This window comes from Coenobita brevimanus, chromosome 84 (assembly GCF_032717465.1).
Source record: "Coenobita brevimanus isolate Jiangsu-jjx chromosome 84, ASM3271746v2, whole genome shotgun sequence".
Classification (NCBI taxonomy): domain Eukaryota; kingdom Metazoa; phylum Arthropoda; class Malacostraca; order Decapoda; family Coenobitidae; genus Coenobita; species Coenobita brevimanus.
The window spans coordinates 2,364,861-2,386,302 of record NC_137037.1 but is presented as its reverse complement, the minus strand read 5'-3'; the positions used below and the strand labels follow the sequence as shown (position 1 = coordinate 2,386,302).

Sequence of the window (21,442 nt, the reverse complement as noted above, 5' to 3'; positions counted from 1 at the left end):
ACTGTTGCAAGCTTTTCTTGGTACTGTTGCAAGCTTTCCTGGATACGTGTGCTGTTGCAAGCTTTCCTGACAGAGGTTGCCTGCGGTATTCCCTACACTCCATTTCGACACCAACACGGGCATACGGTATTTGCTGGGGACATTATAATACACGGTTTAGACGAACGAAATACAGCTCCCAGTGTATGTATATATCAGCGTCACATATTTCGTAACAGTGTTGGCATGATGTGGTAAGAAAACAACGCACAGAAGAGGTAGGGTTATCGTTGCTGTTCCTGTAATCCACTCATCATCGAAAGCAGTTTTACAATATGGTCTAGTTATATATCACTTTACAACGAACCTAACAAATTGTGACTAAAAATACTGATAACTACAATACATCACTTAGTCAACAACATTAAAACATAAACAACAGCATACCGGTTATAAGAACAGCGAAACATTTGGGGTGAATGAAAAGCACATCACCAGGCCACACCAGGTACCAGCCACGCTTTCCCCAGTCATGTCACTCTGGTGTGGAAGCGCCCTAATTCTTCATGACCTTACTTTTTATCCAAGCCCATCATCCCCTTATATTGCGTTCTACTCTCCTTAAAAGATGTGTTTATCATGTGGCAAAGGATGTTATACTGTATGTGAGGGTCAACCTCTAACACCTTTTCCTAAGCGATTTATTTTGCTTATTGCACCTGACTGTCCATTCTGTGTTATATAAATCCTTCTAATGTCGCCACAGTTTGCATAAATAACGTGCAAGAGGATACTAACCAGCCATATCCAAAAATAAATCACTTAGGAGGAGGTGCTAGGGAGCTTCCTTATCCGACTAAAATACAGACGCAGGTGATTGTACTCAGCATAGACAACACCTCATTGATAATTTCACTGCACGTCTCTTCAGGATATGTCTGTTATACCTTCGTCTCATTAACCCACTTCCTCTTACTGGCTCCCTTCAACCTCTGAATCTTCGCCGCACTGGTGCATCTTTATCTCTTTTCTATCGCTACTTCAATGGTCACTGATCCTCTTATTGGCTCCCTTCAGCCTCTGTCTCATCCCCGCACTGTTGCCTCTTTATCTCTCTTCTGTCGCAACTTCAATGGTCACTGCTCCTCTTACTGGCTCCCTTCAACCTCTGTCTCTTCTCCGCACTGTTGCATCTTTATCTTTTTTCTATCGCTACTTCAATGGTCACTGCTCCTCTGAACTGTCTGCTGGCATCCCTCCATCTCTATGACGGGCGCATAGCACCCGTCTAGCAACAAACTCTCATCCCTTTTCTGTCCAGCTCTCTAATGCAAGAGTTAACCGTTACTCCCAGTCCTTCATTTATGCAACAGGTCAACTCTGGTACTGTCTCCCTCTGTCTGTATTCCTACTGCCTATGATCTCCAGTCTTTCAAACGCAGTGTGTCCAGCCATCTTGAACTGATCTTGAATCTGGTTCTCTGTTATCTTGGTTTTGTTTTTTCTTGGAGGGAACACTCTTGTGGGCTTCTGGCCTTTGGTTCCTTCTTCCCTGCATTAAAAAATCTAGGAAGGCATTCGTGGGTGCTGCAGAGGAAGCCTTCACGCCGTAGCACCGACAGAATGAGCAAATCTACCGCCCGGTATGCAAACTTTCCCTCAAACATCATCAGAAAGGGAGTTGGTGAAGTACAGAAGGATAATGGTTTCAGCCTGCAGTACACAGAGCTGGCGTTCATATGAGCTTAAAGCAACAACAACAACAATGACAACAATATTCTCCTAACGCTTTCTATCACAACCACATCCACTCCACAACGCTCCTTCTCTTCCTCATTCGTCAGTCTGTCACTCCATGTAACTCCACATGGTTCTCTCAATAATAATAATAATAATAATAATAATGATGATAATAATGATAATAATAATAGTAATAATAATAATGGTAATAATAGTAATAGTAATCATAATAATAATAATAATAATAATAAACAATAACAATAGTACTACCAATACTAGTTCTAATAATAATAATAATGATAATAATAATAATAATAATGATAATAATAATAATAATAATGATAATTACAACAACAACAACAGTAACAATAGTAATACCAATACTAATTCAAATAATAATAATAATAATAATAATAATAATAATAATAATAATAATGATAATAATAACTTCAACAACAATAATAGCAATAGTAATATCAATACTAGTTCTAATAATAATAATAATAATGATAATAATAACAATAACAATAATAATAACGATAATGGTAATGCTACTAGTAATAATAATAATAATAATAATAATAATAACAATCAATCAATCAATCAATCAATCATTTCCTGTGGCACCCTCGGGGATGCATAGGGCCTCGATGAACTCACACCACCACATCCTATCTTGTGCTAACTCCTCAAGATCTCCCCAACACTCATCTCCAGCTTCCCGTCTCATTGTCCTCACCCACGTCTCTTTTGGCCTTCCTCTACCTCTCCCACCAAGTGCCACCCACCCTGGTGTACCTCGTACTATTCCCTGTCTCCTATACACATGTCCCAGCCACTTCCATCGTGAGAATCTAACATATTCATCGATCAGCTGCACTCCCGTTATTTCTCTAATTCTACTATTTGGTATCCTTTCCCACCACTTAACTCCTAATATTCTTCTAAGTGCTTTATTTTCAAACACCAAGAATTTATTTTCCATAGTCACTGTGCTGTACCAAGACTCGTGTCCATAAATTAAGATACTCCTAACCATTACCTTATAAATTTTGATTTTTGTATGCACAGAGAAATTGTTATTATTCCAAATATTTTTAAGCATTCCCATTGCCTGATTAGCCTTCTTTAACCTTTCCTGGAATTCAAAGTTCAAAGAACCATCCTTGGCTAAATAAGTACCTAAATATTTAAACCTATCAACTTGCTTTACAACCATACCTTCAATCACACATTCCTGCGCATTTTCCATATTCATATTGATTATTTCAGTTTTTCCACAATTAATAACCAAACCCACCTTGCGACCTTCACTCACCAAACAGTCCAACACTCTCTGCATCTCTTCTGGCCCATCACAAATCAAAACTATATCATCCGCATAATCTAAATCCAAAAGTTTCCTGTTCTCTCCCCAAAGTATACCTGCACCGGTTTCTGTTCCAACGCGTTTCATAATGTAATCAATGACCAATATAAATAGTAAAGGCGATAGAACACCACCTTGAATTACTCCGGACTTGACTTCAAACGAATCACTAAGACAACCATCAACCATCACTTTACAAAATGTGTCCTCATGCATGTTCATAATGACCCTCACAAACTCCTCTGGTATTCCATAATGTCTCATGATCTTCCCCATAGTCTCTCTCGAAACACTATCAAAGCCTTTTCATAATCAACAAAACAAAGACTTAACGGTACTCTCATTTCATTAACTTGCTGCATCAAATGCCTAACTATAAAGATCTGATCATTGCAACCACGTCCCTTTCTAAAACCAGCCTGTTCATCCCTCAGAATACCCTCAACCACCGGCTCCAACCTATTTAACAACACTCTACTGAAAACTTTCAAAGCTATCGGTGACAAAGAGATTCCCCTCCAATTACCACATTCACTCAGGTCTCCCTTCTTCGGAACTTTAACAATTACACCATTCTTCCAAACTGATGGTAGTAACCCCGTCACCCATATCTTATTGAATAGCTTGGTCAAGATCATTATTAATCTATCCCCCTCCACTTTAAACATTTCCGGAAATAAACCATCCTCCCCTGGTGCCTTATTATTCTTTAACTGTTTTACTGCTTTCTCCACTTCTGCAAGCCTCAACTCTCCTGTTTCTATATTTAAATCTTCCTGAGCAGACGGTATATCCTCTTCTGGTGGTATTGGTCTATTAAGAACTGTCTCAAAATGCTCTTTCCATCTATTTTTAATATCTCCATCTTTGGTCAATAAATTTCCTTCCCTGTCTCTAACTGGTATTTCCTTGCGTTTACCTGCATTACCACTCAGTTCTCTAATCGATTCATATGCTATTCTTTGACTCTGTCCATCATTTTTGTTTATTAAGATTTCAGTCTCTGCAACCTTTTCATCCACACATCTTCTTTTATCTCTCCTAGCTAACCTTCTTACTTCTGAATTCAAACTCCAGTACGCAGCTCTTGCTAATTCAATCTCTCGTTCATCAACGCATTGCAACTCACTCCTCAATTTAGCCTCACCTCTCTTTTTTATCATATCCCACGTTTCCTCTGATATCCATTTCTTTCTCCTGAAGCTATGTCTCCTTCCAATCGTACATTCAGCAGTCTCATGCAAAACTTTGTTCACATCCTCCCACATCTCATCTACACTTCTCTCCCCTCTTCCAACGTTTCCAACACCAAAAACCTATTTCTGCATTCTAATCTGAATTCCTCCTTTTCTTCTCCTTCCCTTCTAAGCTTAACAATATCGTATCTACCAACACCAGATTTTTCCTTCTTCTGATTTTTAAGTTTAAACCTTATTTTTGCAATGCTGAGTTGATGGTCACTACCAATATCCGCTCCCCGTTTAACATGAACATCTAGCAGAGAACTTCTATGCCTCCTACTGATAGCGATGTGATCAATCTGATTTTTATATTTTCCACACGGCGACACCCATGTTGTCTTGTGTATATTGCAATGCTGAAAGAGTGTGCCCCGATGACTAAGTCATTTGCTAGACAGAAGCTTCCAAACCTCACTCCGTTTTCACTCATCCTACTACCAACTCCCATCTTACCCATACATGCCTCAAATCCCTCATTTGAACAGCCCATTACTGCATTAAAGTCTCCAACGCAGATCAAAACATCATGTCTAGGTACCCTTCCTACTCCTTCTTGCAACTTTTCATAAAATGTGTCTTTCCTTTCATCGAGTGCATCATTAGTAGGTGCATAACACACAAACAGACTGATGTTGCCATGATTTGATTTAAACCGTGCGTATAACAATCGCTCATCTATAGGATCCCACTCACATAAAGCCTTATTTGCCTTACAACCCAGCAGCATCGCGTTCATGGATATTAACACCAAGAAAACATAAATAACACACATCAATAGCTAAAAAATTTAATAACAAATAACAAATAACAAATCGCTTCAAAGCCCTGCTGGAAAGAGAGCCATAAGTCCACGATAATTTGGCGTCTGAGTGAAAGAATTTTGGCGTCGTATTAGGCAGCTCAATACGCCAGTCGCAGTTCTCCGTTCGCCTCACCGGGATGCATTGTCAGTAGCAGAAAACCAGAATTTGTCCAGTCGCTGAATAATTTTTTTTTTTTTTTCAATTATATTTTTGGAGAGGTCCTCTGAGTGAGCAGTGAAGAGATCTGGCCAGACTGATTCCTTGTTTAAGTCCACTCTTGTTTATTGCTTTTTATTGTTATTATTATTATTGTTATTATTATTATTATTATTATTATTATTATTATTACTATTGTTATTATTATTATTATTATTATTATTACAACTATTATTACTATTACTATTGTTGTTATTATTAATATTATTATTATTATTATTATTATTATTATTATTATTATTATTATTGTTGTTGTTTTTGTTGTTGTTATTATTATTATTATTATTTATTGATGAATACGCAACTTTCACTTATTTACGAGTCCGATTTTGGCCATAGATTCTGTAGCCCGTTCCTGAGATCTGGCAGACTCTTTCAAATATCACCCTAGTGCGCACCGTCCATACTGAATACAAAGGACCAGTCTTATAATATCAACAAGCCTCGTGGAGCACCGGTAAAGCCTGTATAAGCGTAATTCATCCTACTGTTCCCTAACGCAGGCCACAATCGAACCACCATCCTTTCAGACAGCGAATCTTGGACGTCACACTGTATCAGAGCGAGGGATGGAGTGGAGAGGTATATGAGAGAGGGGGGTGTGAGCTGGGAGCAGGGCAGTGAAATGGCGTTGGACAGGGCGACATGGAGGCGATTTGTTTGTGGCCACCCCTTACGGGATTAAGGCGTCTGGCAATAGATAGATGGATAGATAGATAGATAGATTAAACAGCATTATCATTTTCCAGACCAATATTAAATTCAGTCAACATATATAATTGATTTTGAAAAGAGTGAGCAGGCCAGAGTGAGCAGCAGGCCAGAGTGAGCAGGACCCAAGAATGAACAGGACCCAAGAGTGAGCAGGACCCAAGAGTGAGCATGACCCAAGAGTGAGCAGGACCCAAGAGTGTGCAGGACCCAAGAGTGAGCAGGACCCAAGAGTGTGCAGGACCCGAGAATGAGCAGGACCCGAGAGTGAGCAGGACCCAAGAGTAAGCAGGACCCAAGAGTGTGCAGGACCCAAGAGTGAGCAGGACCCAAGAGTGTGCAGGACCCGAGAATGAGCAGGACCCAAGAGTGCGAAGGCCAGAGTGCGCAGGACCCAAGAGTGAGCAGGACCCAAGTGTGAGCAGGAGGCCAGAGTGAGTAGGACACAAGAGTGCGCAGGCCAGAATGAGCAGGACCCAAGAGTGCGCAGGACCCAAGAGTGAGCAGGACCCAAGAGTGCGCAGGACCCAAGAGTGAGCAGGACCCAAGAGTGCGCAGGACCCAAGAGTGCGCAAGAGGGGGCAAAGACACTATCGAAAACTCATTCAGCTCTGCAAAAAGCGCCACATCTCACGAACGCGCGGGAGGCTCTGGCCCGCTATCATGGGAGTCACGATTCCTGGATATTGGCCGGGACAGAGGCGAGGGGAAAAAAAGGAAGGAAAAGGGAAAAAGAAAGAAAAGTTTAATTAGAGAAAGACGGAAGAGGAATATGAGAAAGTGGAAAGTGGGAGGGAGGAGATTTTTTTATCCTTCTCTCTCTCTCTCTCTCTCTCTCTCTCTCTCTCTCTCACTTAGTCTCTGTTTGTCTCTCTCTCTATCTGTCTCTGTCTGTCTCTGTCTCTGTCTGTCTGTCTGTCTGTCTCTCACTTAGTATGTCTCTGTCTGTGTCTCTGTCTCTGTCTGTCTGTCTCTCTCTCTCTCACTTAGTCTCTGTCTCTGTCTGTCTCTCTCTCTCTCTCTCTCTCTCTCTCTCTCTCTCTCTCTTTACTGAGTCGGTGTGATGGCATAGAAATGTGAGAGAAAGAATAATGAAGAATAAGAGGATTGAGGCTTGGATAGGGAGAGAAGTTGATGGAGGAGCAGGAGGAGAAAGAGGAGGAGGAGGAGGAGGAGATAGGAAGGAAGACACGAAGGGAGGCAAAGTAGGGAGGAGAGGAATGGGGAGTGTGGATGCGGAAGATGCGAGGAGGAAGAAGAGAGGTGGGTGAAGGAGTAAGGAAGGCAGGGCAAGCTGAGGGAAGAAAAGGGCGACTGAAGGAAGGAAGGAAGGAGGGAAGAAAGGAAGGAAGGAAGGAAAAGAGGAAGAAAGGTAGGAAAGACGAAAGGAAGGAAAGAAGAGAGGAAGGAAGGAAGAAAGGAAGGTAGAAAGGAAAAAAGAGAGGAAGGAAGGAAGAAAGGACAGAGGAAAGAAAGCAGGAAAAAGAAAGAACGAGAGGAAGGAAGAAAGGAAGGAAGGAAGAAAGGAATGAAGAAAGAAAGCAGGAAAAAGAAAGAACGATAGGGAGTGAACCAAGATGAAGTTAGAAGCAATGAAGAACAAATACTTAGCAGGAAGAGAGATATACACAAAGGAAAATGAATACTTGACAGATTGAAAGGAAAGATGGCAGAACGCAAGCCGATAGGAAACTACTCTTTACTTGTCATACCGATTTCCCTCTAAGTAAAATTTCCAGGCTGCAGATCAGTAAAATCCTAAACTGCTTCCTCTGTCTGTTGCAGTAATAAAGGAAGGATGTGGTGGCGACCATCATCCACTCACTTGATGTAGTGCTGCCTACTTCTTCCTTAGCCTGTATCATTTTTTTCTGTGCCTGCCCTCCTCTCTTCCTATTTCTCCCATCTTTCCTGTCACTTCTTATTGCTTTTCTTTCCTTTACAGGTGGCTTTACATTGAGTGACAAGCCAAACGGTTTCCTGTAAGCCAAGAAACCATTTACCACGCTGGGTGGTAACCATATAACCAAACCATACGTGCTCCCTACGTGTCAACAAGTGGGTTGGTGAAGGGTTAGTGCCCCTCCCCGTAAAACAATAACTCAGAGTCAAATGGCCACCCCTTACGGGATTATGGCGTCTGGCAATAGATAGATAGATAGATAGATTTGATGAGGGAGGGGTTGCAGCTGTGAAGAAAGTGAAAGGGATAATAGCCTGGAAAAAAAGGAAAGAAAATGTAAGAAGTTGGAGAGGAATTTGGAAATGATGGAAATGAGATTGGACTGAGAGGACGAAGGGAGGAAAAATATACAATGACAGAGGAATTCAGGAGAGATGAAGGCAAGGAAAAAAGCATGATTGATCTCCCTGTGTGTGTGTGTGTGTGTGTGTGTGTGTGTGTGTGTGTGTGTGTGTGTGTGTGTGTATGTCTTTAAACCGTTCATAATCATCACCATCATCATTATCATCACCATCATCATCATCACCATCATCATCATCATCATCATCATCATCTAAAACGCAGCCTCTCCTCCCTCCCTCCTCCTTTTCTTTTTACGATACCTCTTCCTCTCCCTCCATCTCTGGGGTGCCACTCTGCTTCTGAACTCTCTCTCTCTCTCTCTCTCTCTCATAACTAAGTCTCAGCTGAATAAAATCTAGCGTTAACATGAGCCAAAATAAGGAGTTGTTCCGACCATGAGGGAGCAAATTACTATATTAACACTCTCAGGCTCTCTCACTCCCACCTGAACGAAACCGTGCGCCTTATACCGAAAACCGTCTTGTTCTCAGCCTAGCAGAATTCAAAGCCCTTCTCTTGGGGCTAATTAGTATTGATTGGAGGTAGCACAGGTAAAACAAACTATCTATCTATCTATTGCCAGACGCCTTACTCCCTTCTACGGGGTGGCCACAAACAAATCGCCTCCACGTCACTCTTTCCCCCGCCATTTCACTGCCCTGCTCCCAATTCACACACCCCTCTCTCATGTACCTCTCCGCTCCATCCCTCCATCTCATCCTTGGCCTTCCCCTCCCTCTCTCTCTCCCCCCCCCCACAAACTACACAGGTAAGATAAAGTACGTCCTCGTGCTGAAGAAGTTGCGCTCAGGTGTGCTAATTTGTCCTATAAAGTCAAAGTATTAAATTATCTTCCCAGTTCCGTCTGAAAAATTTTGGAACTGGGTGAAATACAGTGAAAAACCCCTTGTATTTAATAGTGTGTTTTTCAGATGGCTCGATTTTTCCCTTATGTATTCATCAGAGTGGTACTTGTGTGTCTGTCTGTCTGTACGATGCTGCTGTTCCACCCTGGCCGCCCCCTTGTCCTTCCTGATCCACTGAGTCCACCTTAAGTCCACCCTGCAAGTCCACCCTCCCTCCCTCAGTTACACTCCCTTTGTTCTCTTGGTCCTTCCCTTCTCCCTACCTCACCCTCTCCGAAGCAGATTTTGTCTCTCATCTAAGGGGGATTACACTCCTTTCTTCTATACACTATTGAAACAGGATTACGCTTCTTCCTCTTTCTTGAAACACCATCCAGTAATCAGGCTTCTGGTGGTTTAATCCCGGCAGTAAAGCACCATGAGGAGAGGGAGAAACAACACGAGTTCAGTTCCAAAGCCGGTCAGACTCCTGGATAGAGCTTGTTTCCCTTGCGTCCCTCTTCATCCTGGGGTGGGAATTCAAGTATATATATGGTCGCTTCCCTGTCCTAATTCAAGCCTTGTTTTTTGCAGGAAGAGGTATGTGAAAGAGGAGGGTGTGAGCTGGAGGGAGGACGGTGAAATGGCGGGGGAGAGGGCGACATGGAGGCGATTTGTTTGTGGCCTACCCTTATGGGATTAAGGCTTCTGGCAATTGATAGATAGAACTATACAACGGCAGGAACTTTTTTTTTTTTTTTTTCACTCTCCCTTCCCTAGCCTAAACACACACACACACACACACACACACACACACACACACACACACACACACACACACACAATTCATCTTCATTCATCTCCTGCTCCTCTTCTTTTTCTTTGTTTCATCTTCGTTGTCGTCGTCTTCGTCTCCTTTTTCGTCTCTCCTCCTCCTCCTCCTCCTCTCTTCTTCCTCGTCCTCCTCCTCCTCCTCCTCCTCCTCCTCCTCCTCCTCCTGTGGTCGGGCCAGTGAGTCGGTGTGGCGTGGTCGGTAGTGGCCCGACTCACCTGCCACACACAGCATTATGGGTTGCATTCCTGACGCCTTCCTGTGCCCTCCACCACCTGCAGTTCTTTCATTTTAACTTGGCCCAGATTTTCGTCCCTTGGCAGCTACTTTCACGCAGCTCACTGGGAGAATAAGACAATACTGCGGCTCTTCACCCTTTCCATAGCACTTCTTCGCGACTAGCATCATATTCTAGTGCTAATCTATTGCCACAACATATAACTAGTAACGTATAACTAGACCACCAGAAAACTGTCCAAAGACAATTTTGATGAAGAAAAACTTCCCACAGCCATTGCCTACTAGATGCCCAAGTATAAAGGGACCTTGAGGTCAAGGTCAGTGAGCTTGTGCATGTCACCTTAGGTCATCACAGTCTATAAGTCCTCTAAGTTTGGTGGCTCTAGCTTCAATCCTTCATGGAAAATTACGTGACATCCAGAATATCCGGAAAAGTCCCAAGTTTTAACCCCAGGCGATCTCAGAGAATAATTACTTATTGGAACCATCCTCCCTCCCAGCCTGCGTCCGCCTTAAGGCAGTATTGTAGTAAAATTTCAGCTTGCGAGCTTCAGCGGTTCTTGAGATAGTGTGGCTGACTCACTTTTCTGTGTTCCGAATAATATCCAGAGAGCCGGTTGACGGACTGCCATCATATTTGGCCAAAGAAGCCGACAGCTGTCTAAGTTGACCAAGTTTGAAGACTCTAGGCCAAAATTAATAGCCTTTGAAATATTGCAGTTTTGAAAATAATAATAATAATAATGATAATAATAATAATAATAATAATAATTTAGGAAAGGGTGTTAGGGTGTTGCTCTGCCTTACGGGTCAGTTGGCTCTCAGGACCCGTAAAATAAGGCATGTGCGACCCTACCGGTACGGTACACGGGTGGTGGGGTGACGGGTGGTGGGGTGGCTATGGTGGTGGGGTGGGGTGACTGGGTGGGGTGGGTAGTGGGGAGACTGACTATGGCGGTGGGGTGACTATGGTGGGATGGTGGGGTGACTGGGGAGGCAGGCAGCGGGTCGGCAACAGCCAACAGCAGCAGCCAGTGTCCGCCAAGTGTCCGCAGAGTGAGGGTGTGTTGCGCTGCCCTCCTCGTGTCCATCTGAGGCTCGTGTCCTACCTCGCATATTCTCTCCCTGTTACACCAATACACTCTGATATTTTCTCCCTGTTACACCCTTTTACCTTGATTTTTACACCTATACACCTTGATTATTATACCTATACACCTTGATTATTACACCTTTACACCTTGATTATACATCTCTACACCTTGATTATACACCTATACACCTTGATTATACACCTATACACCTTGATTACACACCCTCTACACCCTAAGTTTTACACCTTACACGTTAATTATAGACCTATACACCTTAATTATACACCTATACACCTTAATTATACACCTATACACCTTAATTATACACCTTTACACCTTAATTATACACCTGTACACCTTAATTATACACCTTGATTATACACCTATACACCTTGATTATTACACCTATACACCTTAATTATACACCTATACACATTGATTATACATCTATACATTTTAATTATACACCTATACACCTTGATTATACACCTATATACCTTAATTATACACCTATACACCTTAATTTCACACCTACACACTCTAATATTTTCTTTTTGCTACACCTCTACACCATGTATATTTTTTAATGCAATTTATATGTTCCAAAAACCGAAAAATTTTACCCTATTATAACAGACGAGGACAAAACGGTGGATGCAAAATACGTAGCTGAGGAGAAGGTGTTAAGGTGCTAACTAGAATGGCTATACTCCTTTCACTCTAATTTGGCGCAAAATTGCCATCTCTCCACCTCGAATACTGAGCATTAACGCTAGAATATGGCGCTAGTCACGAAGAAGTGCTGTGGAAAAGGGTGTAGAGCTGTAGCATTACCTTTCTCTGTCTACCGAGCTACGTGAAATAAGCTGCAAAAGGACGAAAATTAGGACCAAGTTAGTAACACAGAATAACTAAATAACTGAATAACACGGAATTACTGAATAACACGGAATTACTGAATAACACGGAATAACTGAATAACACGGAATAACTGAATAACACGGAATAACTGAATAACACGGAATTACTGAATAACACGGAATTACTGAATAACACGGAATTACTGAATAACACGGAATAACTGAATAACACGGAATAACTGAATAACACGGAATAACTGAATAACACGGAATTACTGAATAACACGGAATATCGTTTTCTAAGTCCATAATTTGACAACTACATACAGCCTTTTCTGTGATTTTTTTCTTATTTTCTTTTTTTCTTATTTTTGAGTAATGTACCTACTTAGAAACGAAAAAAAAAAAATGTACGGTTTAGCTCAGTTTTCAAAAATAACTGTGGTTTTCAAGAATTTAAAATTGAATGTTTTTTTCTGTATTTCGAACTATGCTCGTCAAAAATTTAAATTCGGATTTTTTTGTGTGTATTTCGAATTGTGGTTTTCAAAAATTTATAATCGGATTTTTTTTTCCGTATTTCGAATTGTGGTTTTCGAAATCTGTAATTCGAATGGTTTTTGTTTATTTCGATTTTTTTTTTTAGACTGTGGTAGTCCAGAAGAGGCAGAGGTAGGCCGAGGGAAACCTGGTTGAGGACAATGAAAAGAGAAGCAGGAGAGGAGTGTTGGTGGGGCCTGAAGGAAATGGCAAGAGACAAATATTGGTGGAGAGAGTTCATCGAGGCCCTGTGCATCCCGTGGGGTGCCACAGGAAATGATTGATTGATTGTGGTATTCAAAGCCTTCTCGAAATTCTGTGACAATTTACTCTATATCAGTTAAAGAAATCTCAATTCAACCTTGCATTTTACATCAATTTAAAACTCTCAATTGAACCTTGATCAACACGATGCCCTTGTGGTGGTGCGGCAGTCAGTTACCTTGTTATCTAGCGAGTGGTTGTGGCGCCGAGAGATGGGCAGGTAGTCACACAGGTTAACGAAGCTCCCTAACACTTTCTCCTAACTGAATTATTCTCCTTAGTGCACTTTACTCTCCTATTCTGTGTTACATGGGGTTAATGAAGCTCCCTAACACTTTTTCCTAACCGAATTATTTTCCCTAGAACACCTTACCGCCCTATGTTACGTCAGTCCTTCTAACACTGCCATACGCTGCATCAGTAACGTACAGTAGGATATTAACCAGCCGTATCCAAAAATAAATCGCTTGGGAAACAGTGCTAGGGAGCTTCCTTACCCGGCCAGTGGAGGCGCAGATAAGACAGATAAAAGGCATCATCATGGAGGGTTCTTGAGAGATAAGCTTAAACAGATCTTGAGCTGACGTTAAGTACAGGCACTTGAGGCGAGTCTATCAGTCTGTCTATCTATCTATTGCCAGACGCCATAATCCCGTAAGGAGTGGCCGTTTGAGTTAGCTGTTTACGGGGAGGGGCACTAACCCTCCTCCAACCCACTTGTTGATACATAGTTAACACGTATGGGTTGGTTATATGGTTACCACCCTACGTTGTAAACGGTTTCCTGGCTTACAGGAAACAATTAGGCTTGTCACTCAACGTAAGGCCACCTGAAAAAGAAAGACGAGTAATAAAAAGTGACAGGAAAGATGGGAGAAGTAGGAAGAGAGGAGGACAGACACAGAAACAGAATGATATAGGTGAAGGAAGAAGTAGGCAGCACTACATCAAGTGAGTGGATGATGGCCGCCATCTACTACCACACTCACAATATGATATAAAGAAGCAGTCGGTGTAACTAACCATTTATGTTACAGTTACTGAATAATGAAGTTACAGATAAAAATGTTTGTATAACCACAGGAGTCAGCGCTGATGAAGGAAGATAAAAACACATCATGAAAAAACTCTAACTTCAATGAGACAGTGTAGTGTGTAGCGGCAACTGTGACCTAACTCATAGTAGTGTGAAGAACAGTGCTGAAGTGAGCGATGGTGGACAGAACGAAGGAGAAAATTTGACATGAACAGGAGGAAAGAGTGGTGGGGAAGAGTGACACAAGCGGAGAACAGAAACGAGGAAAATTATAGGAACAGTGCGTTGTACATGAAGTAAATAGGAAGCCACTATCCCTCTCGCTGCGATTGGCGTTTCAATATGTCAGTGTAACATCAGAATATTTTGTTGAACCGAGCAATTTCCTAGAAGTCATAGGCATAAGGGAACCATCTTGCGTAATACCTAGGAGTTTTGCGTAGACGAACAAGGGACATTATTGTTACAACGAAAGAATTATCTAGTCAAGAGATTTAACGCTAAGGAAGAGAGTAAAGGAAAGAGTCAATGGAGCAACGCAAGGAAAATGAAGAGGCGGTGTGAGAGTAAACAAGAGTGGTGAAGAACAAGCAGAGAACAAGGCTCGTGAAGAACAAGCAGAAGAACAGGACTCGTAAAGAACAAGCAGAAAAACTGGACTCGTGAAAAACAAGCAGAACTAGACTAGTGAATAACAAGCAGAGGGCGGGAGGAGTAGCTGGCGACGAAGATAAGAGAGGAGAGAATGCAAAACCAATTGAAAACAGGGAAATAGAAGAGAGGGGGATAGGTAAATGTTGAAAGAGAGAGAGAGAGCAGTGAGTGAGAGAGGAGAGAGAAGTCAGATGTAAAAAGAGGGAGAGAAGGTGAGAGGGAAAGTAAAGAGAATCTGGAAGTAAAGGGGGAAGTAGTGTGGTAGTGGAGGAAGTGATAGGTGTAGAGGAAGAATTGTTGGATAAATGAAGATGAACGAGGAGTAAAAGAGAGTGCACCGACAGGCGAGAGAGAGAGAGAGAGAGAGAGAGAGAGAGAGAGAGAGAGAGAGAGAGCTGCGAATAAAGGGGAAAGATCTATGAGGTAAAAGAAGGAAGGTGAGAGGTATAACAGGCAGACTGAGAAGGAAGAAGTAAAGGAAGAGGACTGCAAGGTAAAAGTGAGGAGAAAACAGACGTAAAACAGGAAGAAGAGATGCAAAACAGGAAGAGGCGAGACGTCAAGACAGAAGTGGGGTAAAGAGTGAAGAAAAGTGAGACGTAAAGAAGGAAATGAGATGCAGAGGAGGAAAAACTCGAGTCGTAAAAGAAGTGGGATGCAAATGAGAATGAAGTGACGATTAAAAGAAACCAGAGTGGAGAATCAGAAACAAGGAAGGGCTAAGAAGAGAGTGGTGGCTATGGCTTCTGTGGTGAGGGCAACGGTGGTGGTGATTGTGGTGCTGTTAACAGTCACCAAACCGACACACCAGAAGCTCGTCACCACCACCACCACCACCACCACCACCACAAACACGCCAGTCAACGGCCTCGAGGACAGTGAGTTTCTTGTGTGTTTTGCTGATTATTATGCCTTCTTGTGTGTGTGTGTGTGTGTGTGTGTGTGTGTGTGTGTGTGTGTGTGTGTGTGTGTAAGTTAGGCCAAGTTTTTTGCCTCTTAAATTCAACTTTCTCTTGAGTCATACCATCATCCTGCTAAGTTTTGCTGCGAATTTTTTTTACGTTAGACTTTGTTCTTTGAGTATCTCGTGTGTTCTGCTTAGTTCTTTGATTGCTTTGTTGGGTGACTCGTGGGTTCTTTTTTATATGTGTGCTTTGTTGTCGTCTCCTGTGTTCTGTCTAGGTCGTTTGTCCATCGTGCTATGTCTGTGTGTTGTGTGCTTTGTGTGTTCTGCCATGTTCCTGTGTGCACTGGTTTGTCTCGCGTGTTCAAAGGTCCTTATGTGTTTTGTTGCGTCTCTCTCTCTCTCTCTCTCTCTCTCTCTCTCTCTCTCTCTCTCTCTCTCTCTCTCGTGTTGCCACGCCAACGAAGTTGGAGGTTATGTATTCACCTATATTTGTCTGTCTGATTGTCCACAGAATATCTCCAAAACTCTTACTGAGTTTCAGTGAAATTTTGTGGAAGAGTGGGCCATGGGCCGCGGAAGAAGTGAATAAATTTTTGGCAGGATCCGGATCCGGTGCATACTGCACAATATCTCCAAAAGTTCTTAAAGAATTTCAATTAAATTTTTTGGAAGAGTCCTAACTTAAAAAAAAAGGGGGGGGGCAAAAAGAATTTATTAAATTTAGGGACGAAACCGGATCCTGTTCCGGATTCTTTTTAATGGCATTGGCGAAGGTATGCGCTCTCTGAGTGCTTTCTAGTTATCTCATGTGTTCTTTGAATCTCCTTTGTTTCACGTAGTCTCTGGTGTGTTTGTTCCCAATTTCACGTGTGTGTGTGTGTGTGTGTGTGTGTGTGTGTGTGTGTGTGTGTGTGTGTGTGTGTGTGTGTTACCTTTCAGTACACACCCCAGCACGTTAGGAACGTTGTCGCTGAAGGCCAAGCAGGACTGAGTATAAGAAAGCAAAATGATACACTGACTCATAAGTGGTGCAAAAATGATCATACTTGTTCTTGTATTTTTATCTAAGTGCATCTTAAGCGTGTTTTAGCCTCCTTGTGTGTTTTGTTGGGGGTATGATGTGCTTTAGGATCCTTGTGTGTGTGTGTGTGTGTGTATGTGTGTGTGTGTGTGTGTGTGTGTGTGTGTGTGTGTGTGTTCTAGCCTCCTTGCATGGTTTATTGGGTATCTGATGTTCTTTGGGATCCTGTGTGTGTGTGTGTGTGTGTGTGTGTGTGTGAAGCAGAGTATATTAGTGTGTTTTATGTTCCTCTTGTGTTATGTAAGGTATATCTTGTGTCCAGCCTGGTTTCAAGACACACACACACACACACACACACACACACACACGGCAACGTAAAGTGCACAGTTCACAGCTAGTCCAGATCGTCACTCATTTGGCCAGAGTGTCATAAAGGGAAGCGAGCCGAAAGGGAGTTAGGAAGGCAAAATGATTCACTCCCTTATATTGGTGTACGGATGTTGCAACGCGACTCTGCAGTTTGGCTCGCCTCTTCTCTCCTGTCTCACCTGATATCACGTTTTTTCCTACGTCTTCTTTTTGGTCGTCGAGAGAGGCTAGTTTCATCTCAGGAGCGACCATAACTCCCTCATGGTTTCGCTCTCACCCAGTCCAAAATAAAATCAAAATTCAGCTTACGTTCTGATATAACTATGATTTTTTGTACAATTTTTCATTTTGACTTCTGACAATATATATACCTACCCAGTGCATGCCCCGTAGCTATTTAATATTACGATGAGGATGATATGAAGGTGCAGAAGTGACAGTAAGAAGAGTGAATTAGGTGATTGTGTCAGAGGGTAATAATAAGGCAGAACAGAGGAACTATTCACGCCAGGTGGTAGCCATATCATCATCCCGTAAAGCACCCTCATCTGCGTGGACCTCGAACCCACCTCTCCTCTGCAGGTCTCAAAGATGTGTATATGGTAGTGTGTGTAGCAGTGACTTAAAGGTCTCCCATGGTATGATATATGCAAGAAGGGAGGGGGGGAGAGGGAGGGGAAGACGGAGGATGAGGTGGAGGGATGAAGTTGAGAGGTATATGAGGGAGAGTGTGTGTGAGTTGGGGGGAGGGCAGTCAAATGGTGGGTGTCAGAGCGACTTGGAGGCGTTTTGTCTGCGGCCACCCTTTGCGGGATTAGGGCGTCGGGCTATAGATAGACAGATAGATAGATAGATCTCACACATACAGTTCAGCTTAATAACACACGTCCATTTACTCTATATCATGCAACAAGTACCGAGTGACACAAACCTTCATTGATTCCCTTCTTGTTAGCCTGGCTCTTATCTATATATATATTTTTCTGATGTGGGGAGACTGGAGGAGGGAGAGATAGAGTTTAGGAAGCCTCTGCAAATATAAAATCGTCCGTAGACAGAAGGGATAGATTACAATGTCATTAGAGTGGAGGAGTTAATTTTTGGTGGGTGAGGCAGGCAGAGAAGGTAGTTAAACAAGACAAATGGCAGGCAGACGACATGCAATAAGAGATGTTATGAATCACTCTCTCTCTTTCCCTCCCTCCCTCTCTCTCTCTCTCTCTCTCTCTCACACACACACACACACACACACACACACACACACACACACACACACACACTCACTTTCTGTCTTTGTCTCTGTCTCTCTGTCTGTGTGTCTGTCTGTGTGTGTGCTGTCTCTCTGTCTCTCTCTCTCTCTCTCTCTCTCTCTCTCTCTCACACACACACACACACACACACACACACACACACTCTCTCTCTCTCTCTCTCTCTCTCTCTCTCTCCGGGGTCACATTTATAAAAGAATTTTATATCCTCAACAGCTTCCAATGTTAACAATTTTCCATACGTTACTCCATACTCACAATTTTCTCTTTTCACTTCAGTATGTTATAAGGTTATCTGTCTATCAATGTATCTATCTATCTATCTATATGCTATCTGTTCAAGAGGATCACACCCTACCAACCATGCCGTCAGAGGCTCTACGTAAAGTAGTGAAGAAGATAGGCAAATGTGTATCGATGTTTTCATATCAAAGAAGAATGACACACACGTATGGAAGTGTGTGTGTGTGTGTGTGTGTGTGTGTGTGTGTGTGTGTGTGTGTGTGTGTGTGTGTGTGTGTTTTGACAGGATAGAACAGCTTTGGCCTGACTTGGAGCCTCTTCGCGGGTTCAAGTAGGGCTCAAACGGTTGCCTCTTATCAATGATCGTATCCCTGTGTGCTTATTTTTACATTAGTCTCCCCCGTCAGTTTAATCCACCAAAACATTTTCTATGCTCTGTATAAAGCAAAAGGAAAAGGCAGTGAAACGGCGGGGGACAGGGCGACGTGGAGGCGATTTGTTTGTGGCCACCCCTTACGGGATTAAGGCGTCTGGCGACAGATAGATAGATAGAGAAGGCTTAGATGAACCGTTGACTATGTAAGGATTATTAACCTAGATATTCTTTTTTTCCAAATTCTATTCCCGTATTCTAGTAGGATAATGAAGCTCCCTAACACCTTTTCCTTAGCGATTTATTTCTGGATATGTATGGTTAACATCCTTTTGTGCGTTATATAGGCAGAGTATGGCGATATTACAAGGGTTTATGTAGCACAGAGGAGGACAGTTAGGTGTAGTTGACAAAATAAATCGCTTAGGAAAAGGCGTTAGGGAGCTTCCGCAACCTCAAAAGTCAGGTTCAAATTTAAACCCATATTTCAGGGCTAGATAAGGGAAGGCGAAGAGAAGATAGGCTCTATACGAATATTTCACGGCCAGGCAAATATCGAACGAGCGACTTGTGGGTTGCGGACCAAGTGTGTTTCGAGTTACACCACCCCCACTGCGGAAATAATAGGGTCCGTGTGTGTGTGTGTGTGTGTGTGTGTGTGTGTGTGTGTGTGTGATGTGAGAGTGTGTGTGTGTGTGTGTGTGTGTGTGTGTGTGTGTGTGTGTGTGTGTGTGTGTGTGTGTGTGTGTGAGATGTGAGACTGAGTGAGTGAGTGAGTGAGCGAGTGTGGGTGTGTGTGTGTGTGTGTGTGTGTGTGTGTGTGTGTGTGTGTGTGTGTGTGTGCGACGGGAGGATAGAGTTACTTATTTATATTGCTAATTAGCTGGCCAAAAGATAAACCTTTGTGATTAGTGAACATCAGAGGAAGACTGGCTGACAGGGAGCGACGGTGTGTGTGTGTGTGTGTGTGTGTGTGTGTGTGTGTGTGAGAGAGAGAGAGAGGGGGGGGGACGAGGAAGCCAAAGGTAACGTAAGAAAGAACGTGAAAGAAAAAATTATCTAGGAAAAAATAAATGGGAAAAGAGACTAAGTTAAGACTCTCTCTCTCTCTCTCTCTCTCTCTCTCTCTCTCCAGCTCACACCTTCCTCACTCAAATACCTCACCTCAACAGCCCTCCATTCCATCCTCGGCCTCCTCTTCCCCCCTCCAGATCACTCACATACACTCTCCTAGTCAGTCTCTCTTCTTCCATCCTTCACACGCAAGGTAAAGTCGTCTCTATATGCTTCTAACTTTATCTAAATTATCCACACCAACACCACAACTCTCCTTGACTTTCCATTTATCTGTCTGTCTCTCCACGTAGCATCAAACTCTCCTCTCCACTCATATCCAGTCATCACAATACAGCTTTTCAAAATCCACATCCACTTCCTTATTCCTATTTATCTTTCTCAGCCAACCAGCAACTTTTCTTCCCTGCTGTACCCTTCCATTTTCTTAAGACAAGGAAGGAGAAACAACAGCCCTCGTAACATTGTTTTCCCGGAAGACTAAACAAAAACAAGATAACAGAGCCAAATTCAAGATCCGATCATTTCGAGATGCCTGGACACACTGCGTTTGAAAGACTGGAGGTCATAGGCAGTGGGAAATGCAGGCAAAGGTAGACAGTTTACCCTCAGAGCAACCTTCTTTCCACACCACTGTCTATCTGTTTATCTATTGCCGGACGCCTTAATCCCGTAAGGGGTGGCCACAAACAAATCGCCTCCATGTCGCCCTGTCCCCCGGCTATTTCACTGCCCTGCTCCCAGCTCACACCCCCCTCCCTCATATACCTCTCCACTCCATCCCTCCATCTCATCCTTGGCCTCCCGCTCCCTCTCTCTCCCTCCACCTCACTCACATACACTCTCCTCGTCAGTCTCTCACTTTCCATCCTCTCCACATCACAGTACTTATGGCTCGTGTTTCCGTCTATCAAGGAAGCTCCCTAATACCTATTCCTTAGCGATTTAGTTTTGGATATGGGTGGTTAATATCTTGTACCCAATTTATGCGGAGTATGGCGTCATTGGGAGGATTTATGCAACACAGAAGAGGACAGTAAGGTGTAATAAACAGAACAAATCGCTTAGGAAAAGGTGTTAGGGAGCTTCCTCAACTGACGAGAGACTAGCTAATAGGTTTACTAGAGATTTCTTTACTCACACACACACACACACACACACACACACACACACACACACACACACACACACACACACACACACACACACACACACACACACACACTTCCAAACTCAATAGAAATAAAAGGAAAATGGAGAAAGAAAAATGACGAAACGAGACAAGGAAACAATAAGAGGTGATGAGAGAGAGAGAGAGAGAGAGAGAGAGAGAGAGAGAGAGAGAGAGAGATGAAGGTAAGTAAAGAGAGTAACTAAAGGTGACTAGAAGAGAGAGAGAGAGAGAGAGAGAGAGAGAGAGAGAGAGAGAGAGAGAGAGAGGGACCAAAAAAGAAGCTA

General features: G+C 42.8%; 1 protein-coding gene across 1 annotated transcript in view; it reads left to right on the top strand.

Annotated features, from left to right (window-relative positions):
• The first annotated feature begins 15,468 nt into the window (after positions 1–15,468).
• LOC145410015 (neural cell adhesion molecule 2-like) overlaps positions 15,469–21,442 on the top strand; it is a 114,250-nt gene continuing 108,276 nt past the window's right edge. The window contains exon 1 of the mRNA XM_080280236.1: positions 15,469–15,607. Coding sequence (XP_080136362.1) covers positions 15,469–15,607 — 139 coding nt within the window. The remainder of the gene's footprint in view (positions 15,608–21,442) is intronic.